Source organism: Sceloporus occidentalis, unplaced genomic scaffold (assembly GCF_023333645.1).
Source record: "Sceloporus occidentalis isolate IW3139 unplaced genomic scaffold, rSceOcc1.0.p SCAF_7, whole genome shotgun sequence".
In the NCBI taxonomy this organism is placed as follows: domain Eukaryota; kingdom Metazoa; phylum Chordata; class Lepidosauria; order Squamata; family Phrynosomatidae; genus Sceloporus; species Sceloporus occidentalis.
The window spans coordinates 75,148,740-75,168,883 of NW_028316987.1; the positions used below are offsets into that span (position 1 = coordinate 75,148,740).

General features: G+C 39.4%; 1 protein-coding gene across 2 annotated transcripts in view; it reads left to right on the plus strand.

The window, feature by feature from the left end:
* KIAA1217 (KIAA1217 ortholog) overlaps positions 1–20,144 on the plus strand; it is a 502,750-nt gene that overhangs the window by 14,751 nt on the left and 467,855 nt on the right. Inside the window, exons 1-2 of one of the 2 annotated variants that reach the window (XM_089533371.1) lie at positions 8,980–9,034; positions 17,305–17,427. Coding sequence is in view for 1 of the 2 variants with exons in the window: in XM_089533368.1 (XP_089389494.1) it covers positions 17,305–17,427 (123 nt within the window). In the remaining variant the exon portion in view is untranslated. Of the gene's footprint in view, positions 1–8,979; positions 9,035–17,304; positions 17,428–20,144 lie in introns of those variants that run through there. The other variant, XM_089533368.1, reaches the window with a different exon arrangement.

A 20,144-nucleotide genomic window follows, 5' to 3' on the forward strand; every position in this document is an offset into this window, starting at 1 on the left:
CAAAAAAAGTCTGGAGGGCCATGCTCAAGTTGCCCGTTCTTGCTCTAAGCATGGCATCAATTAACTTCTTCTGGTTCTTTGCCTTCTGGATGTTTCAAACTCTCCATGGCCACACATTCTGCTAACTTTTTTTTAGGGAGCAGCCATCTACCCCTCCTTAGTTCCTTCTTACTTTCTGGGCCTGTCTGGCATCACGTCTTGGAGTTTCCATGTCTATTCTCATTGGCCTCTAAGTATTTCCATATTAATTAGGCATCATGTGCTCTGGCTTCAGTGGCTGTGGACTTTGCTCAGATGCTCCCTGTGTATATGCGGGGAGCAGCTTTTGTCTCTTCACAGCATGTCTCAAAGGATTAAGTGCCTCAGAAAAAGAATATAACAAGGCATAGCATTAGTCAGGATGTCACAGTAGAGGATTGGGCAGAGAGGGAAAAAAGTGGATTTGATTAGGAAAAGGAGATTGAACAATTTCTGGAATTGCTGGATTTTTACAGTATGCCCATTGCTGGAGAGTTTATAGAAATACTGTGGAAATCCTAAGACGCCTGATCTGGAGGACTAAAACAGTTATTGGCCTGTTACAGACTGCCAAAATAAAGCTGCTTCGGGTCTCTTTGGAGGTATGCTGTTTAAATGATGCATGCATCCTAAGAATCCAGAAGCTGCACCAAAGCTGCACTCCAGTGCTTAGGAATGGAGTGTGGCTTTGGCGCGACCTCCAGACTCTTAGGACCCATGCATCATTTAAATAGCATACCTCCAAAGAGACCCGAAGCAGCTTTATTTTGGCAGTCTGTAACAGGCCATTGTGTCTGAGCATTACATTTTATGCAATAGCAGAGCTGGGAAGTGTTACTCAAAAAGTAGCATGTTACAGGTTGTTGTGTGCTTTCAAGTTATTTCTGACTTACGGTGGCCCTAAGGTAACCCTATCATGAGTTTTTCTGGGGCTGTATAACTCACCCAAGATCAACTAGTAGGTCTCCATGGCTGAGTGGGGAATCGAACCTTGATCTCTAGAGTTGTAGTCCAGTTCTGAAACCACTACACCACACTGTTGGTTATTGCTTTTTTGCTTTTTGCAAATGATATGGTAGTCATGGTACTGGGTGTTCATTAGTAATGTAAAAATTAACACATTAACACAAGCCAAGAAAAGTTGGTTTTAACTTGAACTAGGTTCATGTTATAGTCTCCATAAGTCAAAAATGACTTGGAAAGTACACAGAAGCAACAACAAAATAGTTTTGACAGAAAAAATCATGGCTTTTAAAAATACAATTTTCTTTTTTAAGAATAAAATCCAAAGCAAGCCTAACTCCCCTCCAGTGGTATACTGAGGTCTGGATAGACTCAGTGGACTGATTAGAGAAGAAAAGGCAGAAAATGGTTGTTCTTGGAAAGAGAAAAGAATAGGGTATCCTGGAAGAGAGTGTGGTAGGTTGGTTTACCAGAGATGCTTGAACAAGAGCACTCCACATGGTAATGTTTTTATTTGTTTCAGTCCCATTTATGGAAACATTTTAAGAAAATGAAAGAGGCAACAGTCTAGAGAGAGGGGGCCATGTCTTGCTCCTTGAAGACTTTCATTATCATTATTATTATTATTATTATTATTATTATTATTATTATTATTAAGCTTTCAGGAACTACAGTCCACCTTGGGACAAAAATGAGACAGTGTACAGTTACATATTGCAACAAAACCTCTTAAAACTTTAACATGGCTGTAACTGTAGAGGGTTATTGTGGGATAAACAGATATGTTTGTCCCAGAGTAGATGGGCCAGAACATCAGGGGCTGAGCCCTTGCTTTTCTAGCCTGGGGGCTCACCTGGGTTGGTCTCTAGACAGATGCAGGGACAGGTCTGTAAACCTGTCCCTGCACCCTGGGGACCCACTATAGAACATACCTCCTCACCTTTCTGTGACATTTCCCCTATTGAGAAGGCACTACTGTTGCTGTGTCAGATGCAGAGACAGGGTACCTGGCAGCACCCACATGGACAGGTGCTCTATTTCTGCATCAGACGTGGCAATGGGGGCGGGGCTTCTCAGTAGGGGCAACATCACAGAAAAGTAAGGAGTTCATGAGGGCTATTTGAACAGGCAGGGTTTGCTGCAAAGTTTCCTGGACACTCCTTGGCAAATCAGGGGTGAAACTGACCAAGATTAAAAGATGTTTACCTTGGAATTGGTCCGGATTCACCCAATCCATGTCCAGTCTGCCAAGATCAGACTCGATCTTAGCTCTGGGGTATTGGCCTGCATTGTCCAAACAGGATGACTTGAGGCCAGTGGGAGGGAATACTGGCCTTCTAGCCTATGTAGACAGCCCCTTCATGTGTTGAAGCATAAAAAATGGCAAATGTGTTGCTAGGAATTACATGGGAATAGATTAAATTAACTGGCAAATGTAATTATAATATCACCAGTGATTTTGAAACTTTTTACTCTTGTGACCCCCTTTACATCTACATGCAGACTTGACATAAGATATGGATAAAAATATTTTGTTTAGTGTGAAGTAAATAGCTCTGAAGCTGTAGTTTCAACATAGACAAAGAGAAGAGCTACTTCTGTATGATTGTTTCCAGAACTTGGAAATTTTTATTTTATTTTTTAACTAAAACTCTCAGAATCTTTTAACTAATGTGATGGAAGTGGTAGTCCAGCACATTGGTCCCTGTGCTGGGAGAAAGGTGGGACATAAACAAAATAAAATAAATTTGGCTGATCCCACTCTGGGACATGCTGATTTGCACCCTCCCTGATAAAGTTAGCTTCATACTCTTTTAAAATACTGCATGGCCTCCTGGAAGTCATTTCCCTCTAAGTGCTAGTTGTCAAGTTTTGTCTGGCTGTAGGGGGCTGTGCTCATCTCCATTACTAAGCCAAAGAGCCAGTGTTGTCAAAGACTACTCCATGGTCATGTGGCCAGCATGACTGCACAGAATGCTGCTACCATCCTACCAAAGTGGTACCTGTTTATCTACTTGCACTTTTACATGCTTTCAAACTGCTACATTGGCAGAGTACATGGAATTACTAGGTTGGCAGAGTACTGTACACGGAGAACTGCTAGATGGGCTAAGTACATGGAAGTAAATCAGAAAGAAAGCCAGAGTGATTGCTCCTACAATAGAAGCATGGATGCAAGAACAGTAAAGTGGCTTGTATTCTTGTATCCGTGAGTAGCTATTTTAATACATATATAAAAGAAATATGGCTTTTTGTGCCTTCTATTTCAGTTCAATAACATAAGTGTTTCTTCAGGCCAGTGTGCTTCTGTCTTGTGTAATGTGCCATCAAAAGCTTTTAAACCATTTAAGTGGCTACTGTATTCACTCTCAAACACTCCCTACACAATGCACTCAGAAGCTTCTTACATTTAGATGCTCTGCCTCATATAGTATTTCCTAAAGCAATTAATGAATGTCTAAGTATTAATAGGATCCATTTTTCTGATCCTTTGTGCTGGTCCTAAATTATGCAACACTCCTGCTATTTGTGCAACACAACTGATGGATTTTTTTTAATTACTTGCTCCAATTTGCATCAACACAGTGTTACAGTTGTCCCCCCTCCCCCCTGAAATAGTTATGTATAAAGAAGATCTGGGCCCTTTCACTCGACAAGGTTATTCCACTCCAGCTATTATGGCTCCAATCTATGGAATCCTGGAATTTGTAGTGTTGTGAGGTATTTAGAATTTTCTGCTAGAGAGCTCTAGTGCCTCACCAAACTACAAATCCCAAGATTCAGTTGCATAAAGCCATAACAGTTAAGTTGGGAATCATAGTGCTAAAATTGAATTATGTGAAAGGGGCCCTGCTGTAGGTTATTCATATTTGTATATGAAACATGCATCTCTTCACAAACCTGGGAAATCCAGTGAACTTCTCAGGCACATTTTGGAAGCAAAAGGTTAAAGCATATTTCAGATATGTAAAATGGGAAAGAAGAGGTATGAACAGGGAATACATTAGATTGTTATCCAAAGCTTTCAGTACAATTTTAATTCTCCATCTCATTCCATTTGATGGAGATAACGATCTCTTCCCACATTTATCACCAGACCAGATCTCTTGGGCTGGTGCAGATGTGATATTGCCCACTTAATTTCAGTTTAAACAAATGAGAGAGATCGAGAGAGTGAACATTAGGCAACTATATCCACGATCACCTTTCATGATATTCCTCCTTTGGTGATGTTAAGTAGAATATCCAGCTCCATCAGGACTAGCCTGGAAGAAGGAAGAGCCCTCCCTCCAATCCATCTGCCTTGGTCCAGGCATCAGAGGGAGAGAAGAACCACTGGACCTCATCCCCTTTCCCTCCACCATTCCCTTCTCCTTTTGTTTCGTGTCTTTTAGATTGTAAACCTGAGGGCAGGGAACTGTCTGATTAAAAATAATAATTGTAAGTCGCCCTGAGAGCCATTAGGGCTGAAGGGCGGGATATAAATACCCAAATAAATAAATATTAGCACCAATTCAGTACTAACTGATGTTTTGATTTAAATAGGATCTGGAAACCTGTTTGGGCCCCAGTTTAGATGTTGTGTTATAGCCCTCGAAACTGGTAGGCAGCATCAGATTTTAAATTAATGCTTTGCTAAAGAAATAATTAAACTTGAAAACTTTATTTTTGGTACTGCAACTCTTAGAATGATAATAAGAATTAGCCTATGTTACATCTGGGGAGCTCAAGATGGAAAGAGTAGGTGACACTTTTGTCAAGATAACATTTTACAGTGGGCCCTTGGTATCTGCTGGGGTTTGGTTCCTGGACCCCATGGATAATAAAGTCTGTGAATACTCAAGTCCTATTAAAATATAATGGCATAGTAAAATGGCATCCCTTATATAAAGTGGCTAATTAAGGTTTGATTTTTGGAATCAACATATTTTAAAAATATTTTCAAGTTATGAATGGTTGAAGCCGTGCATAAAAAAAAAATCTCTGACTGCAGAGAGGCGACTGTATTTCACTCTGTAAAGGAGAATGGAATTCACAATGTTGTTGTAATGTAAATAGCTTGAATATAAATAGTTTCTAGGTTTAGAAGTTACTGGTTATTCATATTTAAGTTTTTAATGGGCATGCTCTAAGTTTGACTAAGTCTGGCCCTATGCTCTAGATTTTCTGGCACAGTGTTCTGATCTTTCTGTCTTTCTACTGAGCCCCCCCCCCCCATGTTTTAAATGATCACTAGATTGGATCTTCTGATAATGAAACGAGAACTCAATCAAATTCAAGGGCAAATGCAGTGAAGTGGATAGTATTTCAGGTTTAGATATGATAGAGAAGGTTTAAAATACTTTATTGCTAGTGATATTAGCTTGCTGACCCTGAACAAGGCTCTCATTTGGCTTAGCAAATCTCACGTTCATTTATCTTCCTCCCCTCACTTTCCCAATCTGTTCATTGGTTGTTCCTCTTATATTCCTTCTAGTTGCACAAAGTCCATTTCCCTAGACTTCTGTGTTTTTCTTCCTCTTCTTCCTCCTGTTCTTCAATTATGTCACATAAGCCTCAGTTTTTATATTGATGATCATTTCTCTTGAATAGTTAGAATGTTAGTAATCATTCCATATGATATACATAATTAGTTTTTTGTGGGTTTTTCAGGCTATGTGGCCATGTTCTAGAAGAGTTTCTTCCTGATGTTTCGCCAGGAAGATGCCAGCCACATATGCTGGTGAAACGTCAGGAAGAAACTCTTCTAGAACATGGCCACATAGCCCGAAAAACCCACAAAAAACTATGGCCTGTTACAGACTGCCAAAATAAAGCTGCTTCGGGTCTCTTTGGAGGTATGCTATTTAAATGATGCATGGGTCCTAAGAGTCCGGAGGTTGCGCCAAAGCCACACTCCATTCCTAAGCACTGGAGTGCAGCTTTGGTGCAGCTTCCGGGTTCTTAGGATGCATGCATCATTTAAATAGCATACCTCCAAAGAGACCCGAAGCAGCTTTATTTTGGCAGTCTGTAACAGGCCAAAGGATGCCGGCCATGAAAGCCTTCGATATACATAATTGTTTCTCATCCACTGTCTGCAGAATCTATCATTGGTAGCCGTTAGAATAGGTGAACTATTGTAGCCCATTAATTTCTATTAGAGAAGGCTAAACCCTACAACTGTGGATGTGTTTCAGCAGTGATCACTATCAGTGATGGTTTCAGGCTGTCATTTCTTCCTAAACATTTAAGAATTTTTTCTGTCACCAACTGCAAGTTGGTTGTTTAAAGAGCATGAACAGATTTTGTATATAGTTACTACTATCTTCTGCATAAACTGCGAAAATCTAGTTTACCTAAATGGTAATCTGTACTGTTCGAGTACTACTGAAAATTATGTCTTACTAAAGGATAACTTAGTTGTTTGCATCCACTCTCTTTTCAGTTTTGTTACATGATTATCTTTTTGAGAAATAGCTACTGCAGGGCATAGTACCAGCTAATCTCTATGAAGGCAATTAGATTGCCCTTGTACTTTATGTAATTACTATAGCTGTTCACAGAAAGAAATTCTAACTAATTTTCTTGCTTATTAGCACATAGTATTTATTAACAAGAGACTGAGTTAAAAGTGTGACCAGCTCTTATCTTTTGGGGTTTCCCCCCATTTTATTTAAATTTTCATCTTATTTCCTATGTGATTTTATTGAATTCACATGGGACAAGCACAACTGGTATATCTCTATAACCGATCAGGACCAATAGCTGGCAAGCAGTTGTTGCTGTACTTTTTTAATTATGGGAAAGATTTGTGATTTGATTCCAGAATTCCTTTCTGCAAATGGAAAGCCCTCTACATGCAGATACACTGCTTCTGATTTAGAATTAGGGATGAGAGACAAATTAGATCAGTTTATATTTTAATGTGAACTTACCTTATGTGCATTTCCTGAATCAATACACAAAGCAATGTACTCAGAACACAATGCAATACAATCAAATATAGTTGCCCTTCACAATGCAGTTGTGAGGACAAAATGTCCAGATTTTGTGATCTGATGCTCATATTAAAAAATGCTCACAGAAATGATTATTTTAGAGGATACCTTATACCAAAATATATTAGTTAAAAGAGCATAAAAGTTAGAATGATATTGAAAATAGTATTCAAAAATGCATACAGCAGGCAAAATTGCATTTATACATACATATGGATTTTCATGAAGATATATTAATTTTCATGTAGGAATTGAAACAGGGCTCCTCAGGACAGAGCAAATTCAATGATGTTTCTTTTGTCACAGACTATTTTCTGACTGTTCCTGGCATGAGCAACAACATTTGATTCCCGCCTTCAAGTGGTTTTCTTTTTAATTCTAAAACAAATTGGAACAAAAAATTATATTGTTCTCTTCTTCTCCTTCTTCTCTTTTAATTTTTTTTAGAGTTATAGTGCTATAGTGAATCAGTAAAATGGCACTTGTGAACTATAACAATAGGACTTTAAAAAAAGCAAGCAAAGCCCTTCAGATTATAGGATCATCTCAGCAAACCATATCTCAGTTTGTAAAAAAAAAAAAATCTTTGAAGATCCCTATTGCATATCCAAGATATCATTATCAAGAGCCCTCCAAAAGAATCGAACAAAGTAGATGCAGAAGTGACAACAACGGACAAAACCTAAGGAACTATATCACAAGAACTGATACTTCTTTAGACCACATCTGGGAGAAGTCATACAGATGCATTTGTTACAGCTGTTTGTGAAAAAACATTTCCTCCCATAAGATATTGTACAAAACATGCATGAAGTATCACAGTGCTTCTAGTCTTGCTTGAGACTGCCAGATTTTCTTATGCTAATATACCCAGAATCCAGCCTTACACATTTAAATAAAATTACTTTACTACATGGAGGTTTCCAGTTCTGTTGATTCATTGATATATAGTAGGGGGTAAAAACCCAGCCAGTTTTGAGTTACAGTCAAAACAGTTACTTGAATCACATCCAGCAAAATAATGACGATATTGAGAAGGCTACTGTCTTCAGCAACCACAGTTCTGTAGACTTATTCTAAATAGGAAAGGTCAGAAGGAAGGGTGCCCTTCCTTGCAGTTGTTACATTAGTCACTGTTTTGCAAATTTTGTGAATGAGAAAAGTGTGAGGGACTGGGGGCAAGAGGCTGAATTTCTGACGCTTGCATTGACTTGGTCAGATGTCATGCTAAAGCGGAATGTAGCATGATAAGAATGAAGTGCAGTGAGCCTTGGGCTTGTAAAATTTCCCCTTCTCTGGTGTGGTTGCAGGGCACTAGGAAATACCTATTTTTTCCCTTTTTGACCATAGCTTGTTGTGTTTTCAGAATAAAACAAATGACAGAGAGTGCTATTATGATTTGTTTGCAACAAGCCGATTTCAAACCATGAGTTATGAAGTTGGCATTTCCCAACAAACCATATTGACTTTACCCAGAGTTTAGGGTTCTGGTGACTATGTAAATTATAAGAAACCAAACTAATTGAAATAAGAAATGAAACTTTCTAGTCTAATCATGACTGTACAGTGCCAGAGGTACTGTAGTGAGGTGAGGTGAGTAGTGGAGCAAGGGAGTGAGAGTTGAGTGTTAACTGGACATCCAGACATGGTCACTGCATGACAATGGGGTGAACACAAGTATGGTCCTCCAGATGTTCTTGGACTGCAGCTCCCAGTAGCACTAACTAGCATAGCCAATGGTGAGGGCGGCAGAGAGCTGCAGCCCAACATCTAGGATGTTGATAATATTGTTTGAAAAACACTGTTCTCAGTTGTAGTTTATTTTTATTAAGTAAAAGGTAATATTCCTGACAATCTGTGTGTACAGTTCTGTGTTTGTTTTTTTCCACAGAGGCTTAAGTTTGCAACTGCATGCTTGTTTGTTTATCTTCCTTTGGGTCCTCTTCCATGGTTGAAGTCTGGCAGATTTCACTGGAGCTGCACAGAGCAGAGAGATCTCCAGAAGGGGGTGTGAGAGCCAAAGGACAGCCTGAGCTGTCAAGGTAAAGAGTGTGAGGCTACTGTGACAGGAGGTAAGAGCTGCTTGGGTCATTCTGCTTTAAACTATGTTTGTAGCATTTGAGCGAAGCTATAGAGAGCAAAACACATGCCATGAGAGCTTAGTGCTTGATGCTAGCAGTCTAAATCAGTTGCAGCTCCCAAACCCTCTGCAGGATTCTGGGAACTTGGAAAAATATTTCCTAGAAATACAGTTCCCAGAATCCTGCAGCCAGCATGGCTACTGCGGTTCTTGGCTGGAGGACTAGGCATAGTAGTAAAAAAAAAAAAAAAAAAAGACTTTTTCTTATTCTACACCTCTTCCCACCTGGATCACCTCTTGACACAATTTGGTGTTGATCCAGATTGGGGTTAGGAAGGGGAAGTTTATTTTGTTATTGTTGTGTGTGTCTTCAAGTCATTTCTGACTTATGGTGACCTTAAGACTAACCTATCATGGGGGTTTCTTGGCAAGATTTGTTCATAGGAGGTTCACCATTGCCTTCTCCTGTGGCTAAGAGCATGTAACTTGCCCAAGGTCACCCAGTGGGTTTCATGGTAGAACTGGGAATCATACCCTGGCCTCCAGAGTCATACCCCAACACTCAAATCGCTACACCACACTGGCTGTCTAACAAAAATAAAATTATGTTGGAATATACCAGTACAGTGCTCCTGTATAACAAGTATTTTGACCCTAGATTTACAGAAGTTAAGAGGAGCAAAGCCATGGCTTCTGGGAGCATAATGATTAGCCAAAAAATGGGAAGAGTAGTGGCCATTGTTCATTTTAGCAGTCATCACTCTGAGTCTATGGTGGAGGCAGAGAGCTTTGGTGCTCAGTTAAACAGGGCTTTTAAAAATACAGTAGCAATATACAAGCTTGTTTTTATGACTATTTGCTTTGAGGTTGTAGGTCTGAAACCTAAGGGAGTTGGGAAGACCCAGGTACATTTGCTCTTAAGTCACCTTTCTAGAATTATAACTCTTTCTTTGATTATCAATAGAAATGGCTGGCTAGGGATGGTAGAATTGTGGTCAAGTAGATTTGAATGAGTTTGCTCTAAGGTTTCCTGCAGATTTCTCTCCGTTGTTGCTGTTGTTGTCTGCCTTCAAGTTAACTCTGATTTATGGCAACCATGTCATAGGTTTTTTGTGGCAAGATTTATTCAGAGGAGGTTTGTCATTGCCATCCTCTAAGGATGAAAGATTGTGACTTGCCTAAGGTCCACCTATGGGTTTTCATTGATGGGCAGGGATTTGAATCCTGGCCTCTTGGAGGTCTAGTCTGACAGTCAAACCACTATGCAGTGCTGGCTCTCTCTCTGCCATTAAGGAAATGGAGATGATCTTGTGTAGTGAAGACAGCACTGATGCCCATTTTGGCTCTCTGCAAGTACTGAGCATTTGACTAAGCAAAAGAAAATTTGGCCAAATATTCCTAAAGCATTAACTTTACCAAAATGACAAAAAGTTACTTACCAGCCTATTTTATTATTATATAAGTGTCATAAAATTAGCAGTCATATTAATTGGCTGTTAATTTTGTGAGACCATTAATTTAGCTTCTGATAATTGTAATTAATTACTAATAGTGTTCAGTAAAGGCTCCTGGCCAAGCTGGCTGGAGTTGGTGGAAGAGTCCTGTTGATATGCAAATGGACTTTAAATTTCCTGGACCTTGGAAAACTCCCAATTCCCACACAGCCAGAAGGAAGAGAAGGAGCCAGCCTGAATTAAAGGTGGATTGAAAATGTAATGAACAACAACAACAACAATAACAACAAATATTGTATTTCCTGATCCCCTAAGAAACTTAAATCTTTTTTTTTTAACATATGATGGGATGCTGTTCAGGTATGTAGATTAATCTATGGTCCTGCAGATGCTGTTGGATTGTAGTTCCCATAATCCCCAACATTAGCTAGGTGGAACTGATGGGGTTTGGAGACCCATAGGAGCTGAAAAGCTGCAGATTCCCTACCCCTACTATATATAAAAAAATCAAGTCTGGACTTAATTGAATACATTTTGTACTTGTGTTGAGTGTTCAGTGTTGGAAAACCAGTGCTGTTTTCCACATGCAAAAGAATTTTAAAGGTTACTGGAGCAAGATTGTTATGTTCAGAGTATAAAACAATGGTCTCTTTCTGCTGCTCTTTACAAGCATGAATAAAGTCCATGCTTCAACAGGCATCTTGTGTATATGTGTGTGTGTCTTCTTTTCACTTGGCAGTGAGATCTTTCTTCAATATTTCATGTGTTTGCCGTGTGTGTTAAAAATTCTGAAGAGATATTTGTCAAGGCCATTAAATAAGGTTAAGCTTGATTGAGTATGTATCAGATGTACAAGTGTTATGCTGTAAAATATTGAAGCGCAGATGCATTTTATCTTTTTCTCCCTCATTGGTTTGGATAACTTATATTAAGTAGGAATAATCGTGAAGGCAATATTTGATCCATATCATCTGTGTGGAAAAGGAGATTTTATGATGTTAAAAAAGATTTCCTTTCAGAGTAGTGTAATCTGTATTAACTGGCAGAAAAGATTTAAAAAACCATTTACTTGATGAAGATACGTTGAAACACCCCCTCCCCACAATTATAATTAAAGGAATTCTGTGAGAAACACAAGTTATCTAATGTTTTTAAATATGATGGGGAAAGTCCATTACAGAAACATAGGCAATGCAGATATAATGGAGGGATACCTCTTAATGATGTGCAGTTTTGCAGTCTACTGCTGATCTCTTAATCATGATTGAGAGATCCCTCCATTATGGTATAATGCAGACATAAAAATCAGATCATGATAGTGGTTTTAAAGATTGGGAGCATCCCATGGCCTCATGTGCTCTCTCTTTCCTATGCCCAATGCCACTGTTCTCCACAGTACCCCATTGTGATACTGTACTTAGCCCAAAGAGTAAATATAAGCTTTATTCGAGGCTCAGATTTGTGCATTTGTGTATTTGTGCTAAAATGAACATTGGTGAACTTTAAATGGGAGTTTGTAATGCAGATTTTAAGATGGGGTACAAATCATCATCATCATCATCATCATCATCATCATCATCATCATCATCATCATCATTTCAGGGAAAGGATAATGCTAGATTGAAAAATGTAGCACACCAAGGGCTTAAGTTACATATCCCACAACCTCGTACTGTTTGGAATGCTGGTTGAGGCTTCTATGTATTGACACTGGAAATATCTGATGGGCTAGCAGTTTTCCACATCTGCATCAGATGACAGTTAACACTTAAAAGAAAAGGAAGAGGGTTTTGTAGTGGGAGAGGGTTGTAGAAGCGTGTAGAGTGAATGTGAAATTCTGAGATTTCCTGATTGAATATGTGTCTGCAGTTTTTTTCTCAGACTGGGAAGCAGTACAGTAAGGTGAACTCAAGAACCAGCATAGAGTTGTGATTTGAATGTTGAGCTAGGATTGTGGCAAACCAGAGTTCAAGCCCCTGCTCAGCCAGGGAAACCCACAGAGTCATACTCTCTCTGCTGTAGAGGAGGGCAGTAGCAAATCTCCACTGGATAAATCTTACCAAGAAAACCCTGTGACAAGGTTATTGTAACTCAGTGTCCGCTTGAAGTAGTGATCTCTCTGCTAATGTGAGAACTCCACACATGTCTTGTGCAAAGCTTGGAAAAGTTATCTTTTGGGGCTACAACTCCCAATCACCATAATTTCTCTCTTGCAAATGGCAATTTTATATTCATTATTCACAAGTAAAACATACTTTTATTTGAAAGCTGGGTTTATTAGGACATATGGTTTGTGAAGTGTGTATTCACACCCATACTCATCACTAGATGATTGCATGCATGAAAAAGTACAATACATACTTCACAGACCTTTTACTATGATTTTGGATCAGCTCCAATGCAATACTTTTCTCTCGGAGCAGTTCATACATTTATTGGCAAATCACTGACTGGTAAACATTTATGTGTGAATCATGCCTTGGTCTCACCCCTTCACAGTGGAGAAGTCAGGCGTGCATCCCATGCATAATGTAAGACAGCTGCTAAGCTTCAGCAGCTTTTCAAAACCCTTGAGGGAAAAAACCCAAAGCCAGATTAATGCATGATGGGCTACGTCAATCTTAAACGGCTTTATAGTACACTTTATATGTAGGAATGCGCAGCTTAAATCTTCAGCATCATTTGCTAAAGCCTCATGTCTGGGGAAGACCTCGGCTCCAGGCCTCGGAAACCTGGCACTGGACTAAAGGACAGGTAGACTGTAGGTTTTGGCTTGCTATCGCCATGTATTCCTAGCTCTCATCTCAAGGAGGAGATGAGACTGTTCTGTGAGTCTAATCTGCATTGCAGAAATAAAGCAGTCTGACCTGCTTTAATTGCCATGGCTCCATGCTATGGAATCCTGAGATTTTAGTTAGTTGAGACAATAGAGTTCTTTGACAGAGAAGGCTAAATGTCTTGCAAAACTACAAATTCCAGAATTCTATAGCATGGAGCCATGGCACTTAATCAAACTGCATTAATTCTGAAGTGCAGATTATACCTTGGAACATCTAAAGAGGCTTCAAGATCCAGATTCTCCTGAGTAATAATGCGTTGTACTCAGGTGAAAACAGAGCTCAGAAGAATTACTTTTTTGGATGATAGTTTTCAGAATTCTCCAGCCAGCAGGAGCTTTGACTAAGGGATTCTGTGAGGTGTGTTTTAAAAAAATGTAACTCTTCCAAACTCAAGAGTATCTATAATGTAGGTAACTTGGAACTCTGGGGAGAGTGGAAAATATCACATTGACATTTGTCTGAACTTAAAGGTCCTGATAAATCTCATTGTGTCACTCTGAAAGGTGGGATGCACTTAATTAGATACACAAAATATCCTGTTTTGAAGTTCAGACTAAGTTCACTGTTGTTCTTGCACAAGCATATCTTGTTTCTAAAATGAGGAATAATTAGCGATAGAAACATACTGAGCTAGTCTTCCCCACTCCCCCAGAATGCCAAATGGTGTGTTTTCACTTTGTCAGATTAATCAGTGATACAGGCGGCTGTGCTAGCTGCCTTGGTTGTTATTTTTTATCTTGAAGCATATTTATTCTTTGAACTTCTGACATTCTGGAACTGGAATATCAAGCATACATGGATACATTTGGCGTGCATTAAATGCTGTTGCTCCTCTAAGAATGGCATGCAGTCCAAATCATAAGCAGCTGTTTGCTCATATGACCACAGATAACCTTTCACCTTGGGGAGGAAATGGATATAAATACCCATCTGTAAAGAATGTACTTTTCACAAGGGCTTCAGATAATCTTTTCTCAGTGTTAATGTGCTAACAACTGGGAGAGCAGGCCAGTGACATGCTGAATGCAGTGCTTCCTTTTCATCTTAACTTTCTGTCAGGCACTTTTAAAAATGGCCTTTTGCCCATTATCCATCATGTAATGCTGGCTATGGAGCCTAAAATCAATTTATCTTTTAATCTTCAGTTCCCCTTCAACTCGTCCACATCTTTCCTCCCTCCTGTCTACTCCCTGCAAACATTTCTAAGTTTCTGAAAGAACCTTTGATTAAGATGATTTTATGTCTGCGGCTTTCTCTTGCCACCCATGTCTCCAGTAAATTGAAAGAAGCTCGGTAGATGCTTTCCCCAGCCTGGTGCTCTCCCAACATACTGGACTCAGGGCCAGCCCTACGATAAGGCAGAATGAGATAATCAACTTGGTCAAAACTTACTGTGGGACAGCAGTGGCAGCTCCTGGAAAGTACAGCCTTTCAGAAGTTGTTGGAGTCCAGCTTCCATCATCCCCAGTTAGCATGGTCAAGGTTCAGGCAATTTTTGAAATAAATTATTTTAGTTGTGTTTTAAAGAATGCAGTTCTCACAAACCCCAGCCAGTATGGCCAGTGAGGATGATGTCGGGGTGGTGGTGGTGGTACGTAATATAAGGATTTCCCATCTCCCAAAGTAACCGTTCTATGCTTGGGTTCCAGTTTTAAGATGTACTGTATCTACATAGTTCAAATATGAAGAATGGAACACTATAGAGAGATGTTGTATTAATGAGATAGTCGGAGCATGTATCTGCAGTGTTCTGTTCTTTAATATTTGAACTATGTAGATTGTAGCATAATGGGAACTCAGTCTTGGATGGTTCTGTTTGGCAGAATAATAAATAGTTCCATATATCACTTTTTTAAAAAGTGTGTGACTGTTATATTCACTAATGACTATCATATTCATTTTTTAAAAAGTCATACTTTACAAACCATTTGTTATTCAACCACACTAAGTATTCTTTTCAGTTTCTAGCTGTAGGGGTAAGTAATTACATCTTGACAATTTAATGAGACAGATCCTTTGATACAATCCAACCAATATAACAAGACAACTTGTTGGAATATAACAACTGATTATCACCTCAGACTTGTTTCTATCACCTATTTCCTGCTATTGAATTGAACTGAAGATGAAACCAGCTAAGAATTGTATTAAAATGATGCAAAATGGTAAATTGGAAGGGAAATTATGCTTTTTTTAAAAAACACTTTCTGTTGCAGCACCATATTTCCTTCCCTATGGTCTCTTAATTGGTGAAATGCTGTGATTTTTAATGGATGCTTTGCAAGATGTCTGTCATCTCTAAACCTTAACCAAGTGTTTTAAAAATGTAAAACAAAGAGTTGTTTACATTGTTTTATAATCTCTCTAACTTTGAGTTCATCTGTACCATTAAATTGAGTGGTGATATGCTTATTCAAAAGAAAAAAAGTGTGCCTTTCTATTTTATAGTAGTTGTTACATTTATACCCTGTTTTTCCATATAAGTTACCAAGATGGTGTACACCAGTTCAAGTAAAATCAATACATAAAACAGTAAAGCCTTATTAAAACATTATTATGAGAAAACACTATACACCAAAACTTTTTATGGGTGGCTTGAGATAGTGACACCTTGCTTTCTGCAAACTTTGGTCCGGTACATACAGGCCCTCTGTGACGCCCTCGTTACATGCCAGGGTTGCCTTGGGGCAGAGCGCCCATATGCCCCGCAACCCTAGCATGTGATGAGGGCATATTATTATTATTATTATTATTATTATTAATAATTTTATTTGTATTTATGTAATAATGGCAGCTCCCTGTATACACGGGTGCTGCCATTGTTATGTAAGCACTGCATGGCACTGCATGGTGCCGCACGGCACTTATGTAACAAGTGTGCCAGTGGTGCACTTGTTATGCTGCCCTTGCGGCATAAAAAAGAACTTTTTGCGGGTTCTTTTTCCGCCGGAGGGAAGCTGCGTGGTTTGGTGGCTGCGGCTTCCCTCTGGTGGAAAAACAGGCGCCAGCAGGCCGCTGTTTTTCAGTGGTCTGTACCACGCCCTTGTTTCATGCAAAATATTTAAATTTTGTATAAAACTACTTTGAAGGTATGTGTATATGGTACTGTATATATTAAACATAAATGAATTTTGTGTTTAGACTTGGGTCCCATCTGCAAGAAATCTCTTTATGTATGTATAAGCAAATACAAGTATTCAAAAATCCAACCCCACCTCCCCCTAAATACAAAACACTTCTAGTCCCAAGCATTTTGCATAAGGGAGACTCAGGGCTGTGCAGACCACCCCTAAGGGTGGCCTGCAGCCACCTCCAGCTGTGCCAGATCAGGACCACAGTAACCGCACACTGCAGCCCCAACTTGGCCTTTCCAGGGTGCAAAAAGGAGCCGCAAAAAGCGTCTCCTTTTTGCATCCTGGAAAGGGTATGATAGCCGAAGCTTTAAGTCGCTCCTTTGGTGCTGCATCATGTGGACGCAGCGCCAGATGAGTGCTGTGACACTTCACACTGTGTGGAGCAGTGCGCAGTGTCACGCTGCCCTGGGGGTGGAGTTGGGGCATGCATCATGTGGACACCATGCCCTGACTCCGCCCCCAGGCCAACCTTAATGGCTGGTATGCACAGCCCCTCAATCTGTAATTGAAATATTCTTACATATGAACACTTCTGCAGTTCCATTACAAACTTATTGTGTTTTGGTTGTTTCCGTTATTTGTTGTTAGCTCAGCTTCTACATATGGTGATCCTATGAATGAGAGATCTCCATGAGCCCTGGTCATTAGCAGGCTTTCCAAGGTTTTGGAAACTCAATGTTGTGGCTTACTTCATTGAACCAACGCATTTGTAATGTGGCCTTTCTCTTTTCTTACTGCCTTCCACGTTACCAAGCATTATTGTATTTTCCAGTGAGTTATGTTGTTTTAGGGTATGTGCAAAGTACAATAACTTCCCTTTGGCTTCTTTTTTAGGTCTTCCCAAATCACAACTAGCAAGATGTTACTCTGTTGCAATACCCCATCATGCATCATGCACTGATGTCAGAGTTACCAGGCAGTCTGGCTGGAATACAGAGTTTCCATATGAGACACTAGGTAAGTGTAAAGTAAAAAGTAAAATAAATAAACAAAACTCCTTTGGAGGCTAGGTTTTGTGAATACAGGTGGTTTTTAGTGGATGGTTTTCAATGGACTGTTACAGAAAAAGTGCATCTTAGCTGAAATGTGAAAGAATCATGAAGTTTGAAATGTATTCTTAAGGATTTCCACATGTTGAAACAGGAGCTGTCAATTATACAGGTATACCTCAGTTAATGGAGTAGATGTGTTCCTTGGCATTATTGCTTTAACAGAAAATGTGGTACCAGAGGCAGAAATAATATGGAATAGGTTCATACACCACAAAAAAGAACACTTCAACATGTTCCAGCAAACTTTTTATCCAAAATCAATGATATGCATTTGTGAAATGCAACTACCAGGTCAGGTAAATTTTGCATAAGGAAACTTCTAGAGACTACATAAAAGGCTCCTCCAAAGTGCACCAAAGGATTTTCCCCCCCTCCAGCCTCCACTTTTTTCCTGATTTCCTTTTGGTGAGTAAACATAAAGATTCCTGGAGTTGGATGCTGTTTATCTTGCCTGCAGCAGGCTGACACACACAGCTACAGTAAGGTCTGATTGAGTAGAATCCCATTCTTCCCCAGATCAAGATTTATTGCTCTGTTTGCTGCAGACAAACTGCTGTAATCTGATATCAAAGGGCTGTGTTTCTCCAGCACTCCTTCATCACCACCCCCAATACCGTTGCTGTTAAAACACTTCCAGCTAGACAAGAGGATAAGAAAGAAAAGGGGGTTGAGCACGCATAAAAAGACTTCATAAAATGGAGCTTCTTTATCAGTATTTTTGTTAACTGAGGTATGCCAGTACTGTTTTGTCTCCATGATTCTACAAAATTAACATTGCTTGCCACCATTTTTACCCCACAGAACCATGCTGACTTGTTTTACTGTACTGAATAACTGACTCAGCTTTCCAGGTTTAAGCTCTGCTTTCCATGGTGAACAGCTTTTATTTCAGGTAGCTAATAGCAGAACACATAGTGATGTTAGCTCATAACACCAAAGCATAATTTAGCATGGAGTGGCAATTGTCTGGTCCTCCTGAAGATGTGAGACTGCAAGCCTCAGAAGCCCTAACCAGGTGAGAAATGTTGGAAGTTTCAGTCCAAAAAACATCTTTAGGACAGCATAATTCCCACCCCTGATTTAGTGTTTGCATGCATAGCTCCCAGACCAGTATGCTCCCCTTTTCTTCTCTTCCCGTGTATCTGCAAAGCATTTGTTTTTGTTTTTGTCTAACCATTGTTTGCCATCATATCTGAAGCTGGACAAACTATGACATTAAACCATGGTTAATTATTCTGGCTTTATTCAGTAAGCTATAGTTAATGCTAACCACAGTTTGGACAAATGGAAGTTTTGGGGAAATGAGAGTGGATGCTCCTTGTAGCTGTGCCAGTGGGGAGTGAGGAGTGCCTAGGCCCAGGGCTCTGGTTTAGTGTTATTTGAGATTGGTCAGTTGAGAGCACAAGGGACATTTAGCCAAAAATGTTAAGCAGAAATTTAAAAAGCTAATGTGTCTGCATGTAGTTCTCCAGAGAAATCAGAAGACAAAAACAGCTACTGCATCTAGTAGCTTGAACAGTATCTGTGCTGTCTGAGTTTCTTCCTCCTCTTCTTCACTATTTTCCCTCCTCATTTCACTGAAACAGTTCCTTCATTGAAAAAGATACATGAGACTACAAAGAATTCATAGTGGATGAAGAACAGTGGCCAGATGTTCCTTAAATAGATGCCCAACACACAGGGTGTCATTCTTTCAATGCTCCGTCTTGTTTAGGATATCCTTTGTAAAAGAACTTGACCAAGCAATGTTGGCAGTATTCACACAATAGGAACATACCAGGCAAAATGTTGTTGTTGATTGAAATGAAAATATCCAACATGAAATGTGGCATTTTGCTTGTTTGTGCTGATGATCTCCTTTGCCAAATTGCACTTGTGATTTCTATGCCCACATCTGGTTTCTATGGATGCTCCATAGTCTCTGTTTCTTCTGCTCCAATCTTTCCTGCTGCTTATTCTCCTACTGTGTGCTGTCTGCTTCACAGCAGTTCCACACATTTCTCTCAAGGCTACTCCCTGCAGTGTTATTTCATAACAGATGCAAATCGACCCAAATTGGTTAAAAGCCTCCTTTTTCTTTGGTTGCATGAATTAGAGTTAAACTCTGTTTCTTTTAAAATTCTGAACTGTTAACAGGATGGGTTTCTGAAAACAAAAACCCAGTGGATTTATGAGAATTAGTGCTAAAAAGGCAAATTCCATGAAGAAAGGTTGCTTTCAGTTTGTACATTTTCTGAATCTGTCATGCATTTAGGAAATTCCAAATATACCCAGTCATGGTCTCTCTTAAACTGAATTGCTGCTTTGGTACTATAAGGCCAAGAGCTAGCTGCTCCTTTACTTTAGATACTGAACATTTAAGACACTGATTGGTATATCTCTATTTTATTGTTTTATATAGCTGATTCTTTATGTCCTATGATTATTTTACTGTGTTTTAGTAATTATTATTTTATTATTATAGAGACAGTGTGTTGTAGTGGATTGAATGCTGGACCAGGGCACTGGAAAACCAGGGTTCAAATTTATGTTCAGCCATGGAAAGCCACTGGGTAACCTTGGAAAAGTTACACCCTCTCAGCCTCAGTGGAAGGGAAAGGCAAATGCTCTGAACAAATTCTG